The sequence below is a fragment of the Xylaria bambusicola genome, assembly GCF_022495145.1.
Source record: "Xylaria bambusicola strain CBS 139988 unplaced genomic scaffold F5B22scaffold_63, whole genome shotgun sequence".
Taxonomy (NCBI): domain Eukaryota; kingdom Fungi; phylum Ascomycota; class Sordariomycetes; order Xylariales; family Xylariaceae; genus Xylaria; species Xylaria bambusicola.
The window spans coordinates 100,232-114,335 of NW_025953616.1; the positions used below are offsets into that span (position 1 = coordinate 100,232).

Consider the following 14,104-nt stretch of genomic DNA (forward strand, 5'->3'; position numbering starts at 1 on the left):
GGGCAAGGAAGGTGATTGTGGCGATTCCTGGTGAAGCGGACGGCGGCTAATTAGGGGAAGGATTTAATGGACTGTTTAGCTACCTAGGTAGGTAGACAGATGGCGGTGCACAATGTCACTTCATGGCGGCTGTTTGAGGCTGTGAAGGCGGTTGTTTCATGGCTATGTCCCTGTAGTCTGGTCAGGTCCAATCTGGCCTGGTTTTATGAGATCCCCAAAAACCGGCTTCTTCAAGACGCCATCTTGAAATGAGATATGCTGAGACCCCATCTACGAAGCATGACCAGCAAGGAAGCCATTGTAAGTTTAAGTTTCTTACTATATGTAGAAATTTTGGGGGCGCGGTGCGCCTGCGGCTCCTTGCACAAGAACTGGGCAGCGCGAGGTGCGCGGTCGTCGACACTGACTTTAGGTTCTCACTCAGCCGCCCAAGCTCGAACTATACAAGAATAAGGTTTGAATGAAGAGCTGAAACTCCCTAAGAACACTTGTTTCTCGAAGAACTGAGAAATAGCGGGAATTTACATTAGCCCAAGATATGTTATCATCATAGTCTCTGTGGTATTTGCTACTCTACCTCTTGTTCTTCATCTTCTATCTGTATGTGCTCACGTGAAGCTGATGAAGAGCTACGACTTATCTGAATACTTGTAATCAACTGTATTCGATACCTAGGTAGGGACGAGGCACTTATAGACCTCTAACGTGCAGTCGTGGTGCTTCGTTCGTGCAGAAGGTTAAGGGACGAGCCTTGAAGCTTAATCGAAGAGATGATATAAGACGTGTTCACCACCTCCTGTTCACCACCTCCCTTCGAAATATAAGGCAATGGGTTGACGGAACACGAAACTGTCGTGCCAGTGTACTCAGCAACAATATAACAACGATACGAGCATAGCGGCAGTCAGCTCGCTACTCTACATAAATATCGTCATAATAATCATTGCCATCCATCATGACTGTGAATGATACTGTGGCGGACCTTGAGGAGGCGCCAGCCCCCAACGAGCAGGACGCAAGCTGGTGCCCATATCGGTCTTTGTCCATCTTCGGAAACAAGAAGTAAGTAATTCTTCCGCCTCAAGTCCCCCGGCAAATTTTGGGCAAGCGAAACTCCCGTAGCATCAAATTATCATCATCACGAAACAAATCAACTGACAGCCACCCCAGGCCCTGGCATATCGAATTCTGGCGAGAATTTGAATATAACCACGTAGCAAGAGCCGACGGCACGAACGAATGTACCCTGATTCAGTTGTCCCTTCCGAAAGCAGGACCAGCAGTGCGCTTCCACGGAGTCACGACCGGGTTCGCCTCGTACAGGTCCCCGGCTAGGTTCCGATGGGACCTCTGGCGCTCTGTCGGCCTGCGCCTGGTCATCGAGGCCGGAGACGATAAAATATACAGTATTGCGATTCGGGACATGGAACCACCCGGGGGTTGCGAAAAGAAAAAAAGGAACAGAGTCGAGTGGGAATGCAACTTCAGGGGAAGGCCAGGTTTTGCAGACATCTACTGGGAGCAGTTCCAACCTACGGTTCGGGGCACAAGGCCACTAGATCTCTCAAATATCAGTGACTTTCGAATCAGCTTGTGGTCCGTATTGCTTTGGTTCCTTCTCCTCCTTCCTGATTTATCCCTATCTACACGGTTCTTTTGGTCGACTAACTTGGCACCAGCAATAACCCGCAATGTTCCTTCGTCCCGCAGAAAGGCCCGTTCGAACTCGACTTGGTTTCTATCGAGAAGTTATACGTCTAAGAATAGACGGAACAACGGTGTCATTGCGAGTCCAGGATCGTGGGACTCGAGGTGTCGGTCTGGTGGGAGCCGCAAAAGAGATCTTGGCTTCAGGATAATATACCCCCTTTTGTAGCGTTCACAAAATTGTCAATTAGACATCCTTAATCCCTGTGTTTAATCACTTCCCTAGTTTTAATACCCCTCTACAATGAAATGTGTTTCTTAAGGCTGGTTTTAGCTCTTCATTCTACTCTTCTAGTGCGTGTGAACGTGTCTCTAGCCCCTTGGCCTTGCGCTAATTAACGGAACGATTGAGGAAAACATCTGATGGCATCGCCGACTACGATTTCGCTACTCTTAAACGGACGGCGAATACCTGTGCTAGGATTATCCATCGACTTCTAGAAGCCTCATGGTGGTCTCGATCGCGCCCAAACCGTCTCCGTTCTGTGAAATCTACACCCAACCTCACAGGCATGTCCCTGCTACACTTATGGCACTTTCATGAAATCTCTTCTGATGAACGGTCCTACCTGGGACTTCGTCTCCATGGTAGTGAGCTGGCGCTGGATTAAGCCCAAAAAGACATTCATCACTAAAGGTTTTCAATACAGCCCTCTTAGGAGATGCCTAATTGCACCACGAGCTAACGCTTCCCATCGTAGAATTGACGGGGACGCTACTGAGATTGGACGTCCGCCAACTACACTACTAGTTTCAGCTCATGTAGCCACATCTGCCTCTCGCCTCATAACCTGTAATCGTGGAAGCACTATGCTTGTATTTGAGAAAGGGAATACGCCATATTTCGATTCCAAGCCACACCCTGATTCAGGCCGGATTACTATGTATAGGGCTGATTGGGTCTCGACATGCCTTGTGCTATGGGAATCTTCGTACACGAGAAGCGCTTAGCTTCTCATCATGTGATTTCCACAACGATATGGAAATATCCTGCTAGCGATTTATATACCTAAATAACCTTTCAAATAGGACCCTGCATAGTATACATGTATACTGTGCTTGTTAGCGAAAGTAACGCGAAAAGAATCTAGGTTCAAATCTCTACGTGGAGTTCAGATTTTCACCTTTACCTTGGTTAATAGGTGCCTTTCGAACTTAGAGACAGGTAATATCCTTGTACTGACTTCGAAATTGAAAACCCACAGTTAGAAACCAGATCTCTTATACCATTGCATCCCTGGATGAGACAGATCTGTTATGAACTGCTGGGGTCATGAGCTTACAACGGAAATTTCTCTTAGAAAAGAGAGATAGATCCATACAACAAGGGTCTTCCTTATTCGAGAAGCGTTCTAGCCTTTCCATAGACTATGACTCAAGGGGAAAGAACAACCGAAGCGGTAAAAATTCTTGATAGGTATAGTCAAAAAGAGCGCAAAGGAGTTGACTAAACAACTGACAGCAATTAATTCTTCATATACATAAACCCTGTGTATGCATAGGTAAGCTTAGATATTAACTAAACTCTGCATAGACGGCGTGAGTATGGCCTCTCTATCCAGCACGGTTCCTTCTATACTACCCTCCCCTCAACATTCTACACAATACAACGGGACGAGGGTATCTAAACCCAAACAGCCGGATAAATCCACAGACGCCCAGTAACATAACCCGCAAAGTGCTAAAACTCTGAAAGCAGGCAAATAGTACTCAGCATCACAGCCCTAGGCAGAGTATATGAAATAACCCAGAGAGTGGTACCCAAGCGTGAATCAACGACATGCTACGTGGAAGTTACACGGAAGTCACGACACAACCACCCCATCACGCACCATGCGAAAGAAAAAATAAAATAAAAAATAAAGACAAGGAGATATTAATAAACTTTGCTTAATAGCCCCTGCGCTAGTAATTGAGCACGTCTAGTATATATATTATAGGCCGTGAAACACAGTAGCCAGGAAGTATCTTGTTAGGAAACAGTGTCACTTGACCTCTAGACTCGACGGCTTTTACACGCGTCTATATTATAACTTGAGCTAGCATAGTAAGAGCCGTGCTCGAATCCAAGACGACTATATCTCGAATCCAAGTTCAAATTGCGTCGGAAGCAGTGACGAGTAGGTCTCACGTCTCTCTACATGCTCTAGATGCGTCCTGAGAGATCCTCGCATCCAGGTATTTCGAGCGATCTAGCACCATGGAGAAAGAAGGCGCGTGTAGAGATCATAAAAGACACATCCCAATTATATTATATTGATTAGCCCCTCATAGCTACAATTTATATCCTACAAAGTGACAAGACATCAAATTCCACATCGCAAAATCCAAACGTAACGGCTAGTATGAGCGAGAGTGAGGTATCAGAAATAGAACAAGACAATATTGGTGATAAATCGAAAGGGCATAGACATTCGTGCCTCGTAATATGATTCATCATGAATCAAGACCCTTGTCTGCTGCCTGGACGATGAGGACACTAGCCCTCAGGCTACTCATGGCTACCTTCTCACCAAGCACGCCGACTGTGCTCTGCATGTCAAGAAGGTTGCTGGCTTGTTCTGGGCCTCGAGACGAGGCCGGCAATACAGGGTGCCGACGTCCAACAATGACAATGTCTCCAGCATTGCGAGGCTTCTGCCCAACATATTCGGAGGCTATTTCAAGGACGCGTCCCGAAGCCGTTTTTCTCGATACGGATACCTCGGAAAAACTAATCCTATCACTTATGATAGATAATAGGCTTGACCGAGTGGTAGCAAGAAAAGAGCTGTCCTGTGCTGTAATCTCGGTATTTATCTCAGCTTTCAGTGCAGCGGGATCTGCTGCCAAGGTACTCTCAGGGGCAGCCGTGATCTCATCATCATCATTCGTCAGAGTCAAGTGCACGATGGTTGCCGTCACATTGGGGTTCTTAGCAAGTTGTATAACGAGGCTCAGAGCTACTCGGTCATCAACACCACCAATGTAGGGCATGAAAATGTGATGTGACTTGTCGGCAATGGGTGGGAGGGCAGCTTCCTTATAACTCCGCATAGATGGAGTGCTGGTTGTGCGAGAGAGCCCAGGACTTGATTTCTCGATAGGCGCAATACCACTGAACCCTTTGCTTATAAAGATCCCTGTGTTACAGACAGCTTTGGTGAGTGTATTGCGGATGAAATCGAGATGGGCCTTTCCAGTAAAGCGATCCTCCGAAGAAACTTTATATGATATTGACTGGTCCTCCGTATTACTACCCACCTCGCTCCAAGGAATAAGGACAAAGTCAGACCTCTGTTCTGAAGCATGCGTTGCCACGGTCTCAGCGTAAGACTCCTCTGGGGCAACGACAACGCTGCCAGATACCGCTACCTCATTGAGCAAAGAGAAGGTTCGGACTGCATTCACCACGGGATCTCTCCGGGAAGCGTCATCTCCTTCAGTAACTTTCATCACCGAAGAGGTACGCTCAGTAAGCTCCACAATACGCAGCGCATGCACTTCAAGAGGGCGCTTTCTAATTATTGGCTTTGTCTCGTCAGCCGAAGTACGTGCAGATTTCGGCGTGTGCTCTTCACCGAGAAGGGAGATGAAAGTAAAGAGACTCGGGAGGCTGTCTAAGCGTAGATAAATCAAAAGACGCCGAACGTTAGAGCTCGGGCGTTCTTCTGGTGGCGCGGCTCCGTCAGAGTCCGTATTTGTAAGTGGTTTTCCATTCCAGTCGATCTCACCACGCTTCCACTTCTCTAGCTTCACCCTGTACCATGGTGGATATAGTGCCTTGGTCAAGGGAGTGGTAGCGACAGTAGTCACAAGAGCCATGACGACAAACATGGTGAACGTCTTCTGACTCAGAATATGGGCTTGGAGACCAACATTCTATGAATACAGTTAGTCGGACTTCGATCAAGTACTGTATGTATAGTATACCACTTACAAGAACAATCAGTTCGACTAAACCCTTACAACTCATTAACACACCGATTGTGAGACTCTCTCTCCAAACGAGCCCGCTGATTTTAGCAGCTATTGTACCGCCTATGATCTTGCCTGCAAAAGCGATTACAATGATAGCTATGACGTAGGCCCAAGTGATGCCATCATTCAAAAGGCCAAGATTTGTGCTTAGACCTGAGAAGGCGAAGTACAAGGGGATGAAAAGGACGGTGATCAAGTCTTCGATTTTCTCCGTGACCTTGATGGCAAAGCCGCCATCATGGGGACAAATCAAGCCCACAAGAAAAGCACCGAAAATCGCGTGAACACCAATGATACCTGTTCTCGTTAGAATTTGAACGTATCCCGAAGTTCAGCAGAACAAACTTACTAGTAAACCAGGACGAAACCAGCACAAGCAAGAGTGTCACGGCAATCATGCCCTGGGTCGGACCATTCTGAATGCTACCAGTCCTTCGCAGAGCCCAGTGAAACACAGGCCTCACAGCAAAGACCAAGAAGAGAAGCCAGCCCAAAGTGACGAGAAGGACGTATAGGGCAGTCAAGCCGTTGGCATTGTTAACCAACGCTACAGAGAGCGCAAGGAGAATCCAGCCCACTACATCATTGCCCACACCAGCGGCCAGGACGGTTACACCGACGGAGTTGTTGAGGAGATTGAGCTCCGAGAGGATACGACATAAGACAGGGAACGCAGTGATGGCCAGGGCGGTGCCGACAAACAGGCCGAAAATGCCGAAATTAACATTGTTCGTGATCTCCTCTTTGAACTGGTTGTATATGCCCCAGGCAATGGCGTAGCCTAGGCCGAAGGGCAGAAGCAAGCCACCCAGGCCGACGCCGACGGCGACTCGCCAGTTGGAGATGAACAAGCGCAAGTCGACCTCGAGGCCGATGAGGAAGAGAAACAAGATGAGACCCAGGTTGGCGACATTGTTCAGCACGGGCAAGGACTCGGTGGGCAGGATGTTCTCCTTGAAGTGAGGGATGCGCGACAGCACTGACGGGCCCAACAAGATGCCGCCAATGACTTCGGCGATGACGCGGGGCTGACCTAGACGTGATAGAGGATAGTGGAGCAGGCGGCACAAGATGATTATGATGACAGCCTAGACCATTCCAATGTTTGATTAGCCGATGCGCAACCACTTCGTCGTCGCACGAACAACTAGACGCATAGCTTCGTCATGGACCGGGGGGCCTGGGGAATGTGAGTATATTGGATTGGGGGGTCGGCTCACCTGGATGATGAAGAGTGTGATGGGGTTTGAGGTGCTGAAGACATTGGGGAGCACACCTTCCAGAATACCACCCTGCGGAGGAGCGCTAGTCGCGGTGGGTTTCGCAGAGGTGACGGTAACAGTGGACAAGACGGTAGTGGTGATAGTGGCCATGATTCCACCACGTTAGGGCACGCACGGGGGCCCTTGCTGCTAGCGGTATTAGTGGTCGCGGTAGTGGCAACAACAGCACAAGGTAGAGGTAGCGATGAATTGAATCCTGTTGGCCAAAGGGATGAAGGGATGAAAGGTGCCGGCCGGGAGGAAAACTGAACCGAGCCAACCGGACGAGGTCTACAGTCCACCTCTCTATCAATTCAAAAAAAGATGAGACAAGACTGATTGCACAACGGCACGGCGGGCTGCAGGAGAAAGGGCTGTCCTTAAAGGACCTGAAGGACCTGAAAGGAATACCCTGTTGGCACCAGGTTAAGCAAGTAAGTAAGTAGGTAGGTGCATATATAAACATGCCAGAATGAACAATCAAGAAAGACACACCCTTGCTCCCTTGCCAGCCACGTGAGGCGGTCTCAGCCTTTGATCACGGATGACGCCAACTTTAAACTACCTAATCAGCAATTCGTCCTACGGTATTATACGACAGTATTACCATACTCATTACTCCAGTCTGGTAGAGAACAACATGTGTATCAGCTAGTTCAGATCACACCCTCACCTTGCCACGTTCTCAAGTGTACTGGGCACGTCTCTAGCGGCTTGACTGCTTCCCTCGTGGTAGGACAAGACGGAGAGACGTTGGAGTCATCTGGAGCCTTACTTACCTATCTGGAGTTGGAGTTGAGACTTGGGGGCTTGTCGGTTGCCTTCATTCAGGTGGCCTCGATCCCTTGAAGTAACTCGAGGTGGTAGTGATGATACCCCAGCTAGCCAACGAGCTGGTATTCGTCATATCATGCTCCTCCAAGAATCCGATGGCCATTGGCATTCACGCAAATTATCAAACCTGCCTGCCTTACTTACTATCGCGCGGGTTCCGCTGGCACCGACGTCTCCTTGGTACTACACCAGCTTATACGATGTCTGATACCGGTAGCATACCTACATACATACTTAATGTAAGTATATAAGTTCAGGGTTCAAAGTAGGTAGGCGGTGCTTTCGAGGTCCTCTAAAAGTGTCACTGCTACATGTAGGCAGGTCGATTGCTATCCGACCCCTACCCCGCCATTCCCCGCACGCCGCAGCTTTGGAGGATTTGAAAATGTCTTAGATAGTAGCCGCCATCATATGATGGAAAAATGATAAAAGAGAATTTGTACGAATCAGTAGAAGCCCTGAATGATGAGGCTCAATCTGGAAGCTCAATGTCTCACACAGCTACTGCCTAGTACACCACCTCCTTACTTCAGATGCACAGATAATGCGAGTTGTACAATAGGAGTTGTTGGTATTGGGTAATCCGTCTTCTCCACTTTCCGCATAGCGCCATCGTGTCTCCAGCAAACCCTGGCCCCAGGTACGCAAGGTATACCAGCCCCTTTTCCTCTTTGTCATGAAATTGCGATGCCTCGACCCTTCGCGGTATATCAAAATGTACCATGTGGAAATCCCCTTGTTGCTGTCACCAGCCCTAGAGATCCAGTACTGTTTCAAGATCTACACGCCCAAGTTTTAGCGTTGGTTCATCCACTGCCTCAGACCGCCTAATTCTGGCGACTATGTGGGGAGATGACATTCCAGGCCTGGCGGTACCATCATGTCAAGTGGACATAACCCCCCCTTGGGTACACTAGGTACGACTCCAGCTGTGTCCCTACTTCATAAGGGAAATATTAAGCGTACCGATATACCTACATACTTCGTACTTATATTGTTGGTGTCAAGTACGTAAAGGGAATGGATAAGATATCGAAACCTCTTACTTAGAGATCATTGGTGAAAGGCCCTTCTATGGCGTGCTTGCCGCCAGCCATTATCTAGCATCGTGGAAAGATGCCAAAAAGCTCTCAGTTCTCTTCTTGTCACCAAGGCCATGGCGGAGGTGGTGGAAGCCTTATAGCTGCAATTCGTCCGACAGACAAGCCTTGGTTCTACGCCAAGGACCATCAGCATGACAAGACTTGGACGAATTACGAATTACGGCTCACATGAACACGGCTATCGATGGCAAAGCATGAACAGTGGCTTTCTCTACATAGTAAGTAAGTAGTATATAATCTGCGCATGATGGGACATACCGGTAGATAAGTACTGCTCCGACTCTGCTTGCCAACTCTACCCAAGGTCACGCATGTATTTTAGACCTGCCTAGCACCCTAAGCTGAGTTAGCCGCCGGCATTCAGCTGTACGATGCTGCTAACCTGCGTATATGCTGTATCATGTATGCCAACATCCATGATGATGTACATGATGTATGGGAGTTTGGGCCCCGACTTTAGTATGTAGGTATCTGGTTTTTGGTATTTGTCGTGGCCCGGATTTACTGGCTCTGATGCTGGCACGCTCACAATTGACTTGACCGAACCCTGGCTACATATCGGGATTCAACGCCAAGCCAAGAACAAACCCCCTCCCTCGCTCAGGTATTATCTAATGCGGCGGAAAGACAAGGAAGTGTCCTACTATGTACGTGTGTGTCTGGTGCATGTCAACTTTCCGCCCAGCCGGCATATTTGCCGTTGCTATTTGTAAGGAATTGGCCTTTGTCTTACTGTCTGTCTATTGACTTATCTACTGCCAAGCTGCTGAGAAATACTCTTCTGTCACCTTCTCTCATCTCTGCTCTCGCCGCGTCCCGTTCTGTTACCTTATCTACCAGCGTCGTGCTGGATAAGGCGGTCAAGGTGAGAGAGAGAGCTTACAGACTGAACAGGTCGTACGTCGTGACACGACCGCCATGATGCACGAGGCTCGAAGCAGGTAAACTCGGAATCGATCTAATGCAGGTGAGCATTTTGTCCACGCGCTGACGGGCGAGTCAGGTTGCTCAGAGCTTGTTACCGTGCCACTTGTAAATCCTGACGGACCAGCATCGTTGGACCGACCCAGCACAGTGGTAGGCTAGGCGCCCTTCAATCGCTAGGCTAGGTACTTTTTTGCGTTGCATGTGATGGACCAACAATTACTACCACGATCCCGACAAGACGGATTACGCGAGAGACGAAGACACGGCCCTGGGAATGAGCTGGGTCCTCTCAGCCCCTCCTCGTTCGTCCTTGGTCCTTGGATTTGCCGGGACCTGGGTTCGGGCTTCTTCTTCTGGTGGCTTTGATGTTACAGATTTATTGCTCTCTCTCTTCAACAACTCGAATTCTGCACTCATAGACAAAACAATCATCAGAATCTCGATAGCAATTTACAATGATGCGAGTACCCCTAACGTAATAGCGTACAAGCCATCGACACGGCTAGCGGCAGTATGGAACTTAGTGTGAGCATTAGCCCGAGGGTGAGCAGATAAAAAAAATAGGGAAAAAAAAGAGGATGGGCGGTCGCTGTATTTTGGTCTAGACGATGTTACTTACTTACTACAATGTACATACAGTGTCCATGATATGAACACTCCACGCCCAACCAACTGGCACCACCCTATCCCAACTCTCTAAGTACAGCACACCAACTTTGCCTGGTGAGGCAGGTCGGGAGGGTATGCAAAGTGCAAAATCTACCGCGGGCTTTCCCCAAACCGGGTTGCGTGTACAGCGCACTGCTGCATCCCGCTCTGCATGGGGTTGGACGCCGCAGGTGCTTGGGATAGGTGCCTTGGATGGGGGATCCAGGATGAGGCATGTAGGCAGTCTGTCGGTCTGTATGTAGGTCTGTATGTGTGTATGTATGTCGAGTTTCGAACGACCAACAGCCAGCGAGCTTGTTGTTGTCCCGGGACAATGGCTCACCAATAACGAGCCATCGCGAGCTGGGCCATCAGCTTAGGTAACGCATCGTCACTGGTCAGCACTATCCAGCCCTGGATCCTTGGGCCTGGAATCAGCGTCGCACCCCTCCGACTCCCCAGGCAGTCCCAGGCAGTCCCAGTCAGTCCCAGGGGTGAGGGCGGATGGGGATGGATGGGGATGGCTGCCGGCGAACCAGTCACTGGCTCGACCCGGTGCCCATCGTGGCTCGCTTGGGCCTCTTAAAAAGCTTCTCTTCTCTCCCTCAGCCAGATTTGATTTCGCTTCGCCTGTGTCCGGCTTCTTCACCGGTCCCGGTTCGCCGTCCTTCAATCATTCACTCTCGCTTCCTCTCGCTTCCTCTTCCTCTCCCTCTCCCCTCCCCTCCCCTCCCTTCTGGCTCTCTCCTTACCCTTGCATTGCATGCCGCTACGACCTGCCTACGCTACGGCCGACACTACGACAGACACTACGACACTTAGGAAATCCTGCCCAATTTCTAGAAGCCCTTACTTAAAGAGACCCTCCCCACACTTCCTAGTACCTAGAGCCTAGAGCCTAGGTAGAGGTAGTAGCTCAGCAGGCGCTATCTGCCTTGTCTGTCTTTACCTTAGTAGGGGCAGCTTGCTATCCCGAAAAAAAACCAACCAAATCGGCGACCCCTGCCACCCTCTGTCGATTTGCCCAATCAATAAATTTTCCCATCCTTCTTGGCCGATTCCTAAGTCTATTGCCTGCCTATGAGCCTTTTCCTCCTCTTCACCTCCAATCACTTTGTTGTTGTTGTCGTCGTCGTCGTTGTCGACGCCTAGCAACACTTCCGTTCGCCCTGCGCGAGGCGCGTGCTAACCACAATGGCTTCCACTCACACCACCTATGACTGGATCACCGAGAGGATTAGCATGTCGCTGGAGAGTGGCATTGGCAGGCATCTGTGGGAGGGTGGACGAAGGTGAGAGAGAGCAACAACTGCCGACTCGCCCCCCAAGTCGTCGCATTCTCGACTGATTGGAGTTCTCAGATATCATGTGTACCGTGAGGGTCGATATAGTCTACCCAACGATGAGCTTGAGCAGCAGCGTGAGGAACTCATGCATATCCTGGTAATGGACATTTTAGACCAGCGGTTGTTTCTGGCACCCATGGCCGAGCCACCTAAAAAGGTCATGGATCTTGCTACCGGTATAGGATTATGGGCCATTGAAAGTAAATCAATCACTTCTAAAACCCGAGATTGGTCGAAGCATTGCTGACGGCAAGGATCCTAGTGGGAGATCGATATCCAGATACCAACATTCTAGGCCTCGATCTCAGTCCCATACAGCCCACCTCGTAGGTCTTTATCGTAATCTCTTAGAGTAACTGACGCAGCTTGACTAATGTGTGAGAAGAGTTCCGCCGAACGTAACATTCCAAGTAGACGACGTGGAAGACACATGGGTGAGTCCAACTCGCCCAGTTAATTGCGTAAGCCGTGACTGATGAGCGTCGGTGATGCAGGTCCACGACGACGACTATGACTTTATCCACATACGTGAGGCTTGCGGATATATGAAGTCGACTCCAACCGTCATTGAAAGTGCCATAGCGTAAGTGTCATGGATATGACCTCCCCTCCCTTCTCTTCTCAATCCTCAACCTATAAGTTATATAAACTCTATGCTCAGACAGTGCCCTTAGTCATTTGAAGCCCGGTGGTTGGCTTGAACTGCAAGAGTTCCACTGGGTAGCCGAGAAGGAGGACGGCACAATCGACCCCAATATCCCGGTCAACCGGTACATGGACCACATGATGTCAGCAGCTGCATCCACTGAGGGCCGGAAGATCCCCATCGTTCCAGAGATAGGAGACATCATGAAGCAGGCCGGGTTCGTGGACATCGAAAAGAAGACCTATCGCGTACCTTACGGCCCATGGCCCAAGGATTCGGTATCGCGACGGCGCGGTACCGTCTTCAGCGTCAACGCCGAGCTCCTGCTCCCTACGAGCGACAAGATGCTCGGGCACATCGGTTTGACACCCGAACAGGCGGAGTCGCTTTACTCAGACTGCGTCAAGATGTTCCACGACAGCTCGATACATTGTTACGCCACGTACTATGTGTGGTATGGACGGAAACCCGAAGAGATCGCAGATGAAACGGATCGATAGCATTCGAGGGAACAGGCGGACGGAACGTGGGCATTACGCTGGGGAGAATGTTGTGGTAATGACTAATGATCAACTTAAGCGATTCGAGTTGAACTTTCTATTTTTTTTTTTTTTCTTTCCTCCTCGACTTTCATGTTTCCCTCTCCAGTCGACATACGGTAGTTGCTTTTGCTTAAATCTGTTCGACACCGAGGTTACACACGGTTCACATCTTGACCGCCTACGATTTACCCCAGTCAGTGCGGTAGGTGGCGTCTTCTAGTCCGCCGCCTCGCTCTCGACCAGCCTACCCAGGCAACACGCACACGCACACGCACATTTTGGGGAAATGCACCGTTCATCTACACTTGGAATTCGAACGGTGCTTTCTTATATCATTACGGTCGCTTCTCAGGAGTATTCGGTTCAATTAGGAGTGGAAGGACGGCTGGTATCATGGATTTTAAAACTTGCTGAGGGTTGGTTACCGAACAAGCTGACGATATGGATTTTATTACCTAGCTCTGGCGGTGAGCTCCGAGTAAATATTGTTAGATATACCTGATACTTTGGCAAATTGGATATAAATTTCCTGCCACCATGATCTTGCGTCAGGGAAACATATGTCTACCCATACCAAGAATATAAGTGAGTTTAATGTCGTTGAGAGAGTATCTTGTGCACAAGCCCTTATAATCAACTAATCATGACACGACAATACCGATCTCATATCTATTAACTAAACGCTCAGATGGAAGTGAAATGAAACTTTCATCCCGTCTGTAGCTGTTCCTCCTCACTCTCGCCTTGAACGAGAAACGTCTGATTGTTTCCCACCCCAGTGAAAAGTCTCAACTATCGTTATCACACGCCTCGATACCTACCATCGAGCATCAACCAACACCGTCTCGCACACAAAACGACCTAACAAACATCACCTCGCACGATAACTTCCATCTAACCTAGCCACAACACGGATCTCGGTATCTCACATTCGCACACGCCTGAGTCAAGCAAAAACAAAAGGAGAACAAGGGCACAGCTTGAATATACACACTTATATATATATATATTTATGTACCACATACCCATGAAATTAACATAAACCCAACATCCCGTCCTCCAAAACCAGAAAACCCCCCAAGCATCCCAGTACCTACCTCAACTACAAACTCACACACACGCATCTACC

At 49.1% G+C, this 14,104-nt stretch overlaps 3 protein-coding genes across 3 annotated transcripts; 2 read left to right on the top strand and 1 right to left on the bottom strand.

The window, feature by feature from the left end:
• Positions 1–710: 710 nt before the first annotated feature.
• On the top strand, positions 711–1,945 carry F5B22DRAFT_481926 (uncharacterized protein). Its single transcript, XM_047972253.1, has 3 exons — positions 711–1,062; positions 1,171–1,596; positions 1,680–1,945. Exons 1-3 carry the CDS (start codon positions 956–958, stop codon positions 1,759–1,761), a joined length of 615 nt encoding a protein of 204 aa, XP_047826287.1. The 5' UTR covers positions 711–955; the 3' UTR covers positions 1,762–1,945.
• A 2,198-nt stretch (positions 1,946–4,143) lies between these two features.
• On the bottom strand, positions 4,144–7,040 carry F5B22DRAFT_639473 (K+/H+ antiporter 1; the record flags this gene model as incomplete). The annotated part of the gene is made up of 4 exons (XM_047977721.1): positions 4,144–5,568; positions 5,627–5,964; positions 6,017–6,755; positions 6,888–7,040. 4 exons carry the CDS (start codon positions 7,038–7,040, stop codon positions 4,144–4,146), a joined length of 2,655 nt encoding a protein of 884 aa, XP_047826288.1.
• Positions 7,041–11,449: 4,409 nt separating this feature from the next.
• F5B22DRAFT_481963 (S-adenosyl-L-methionine-dependent methyltransferase) lies at positions 11,450–13,097 on the top strand. The gene is made up of 6 exons (XM_047972254.1): positions 11,450–11,733; positions 11,803–11,987; positions 12,050–12,113; positions 12,173–12,221; positions 12,282–12,370; positions 12,462–13,097. Exons 1-6 carry the CDS (start codon positions 11,636–11,638, stop codon positions 12,931–12,933), a joined length of 957 nt encoding a protein of 318 aa, XP_047826289.1. The 5' UTR covers positions 11,450–11,635; the 3' UTR covers positions 12,934–13,097.
• The last annotated feature ends 1,007 nt before the right edge of the window (positions 13,098–14,104 follow it).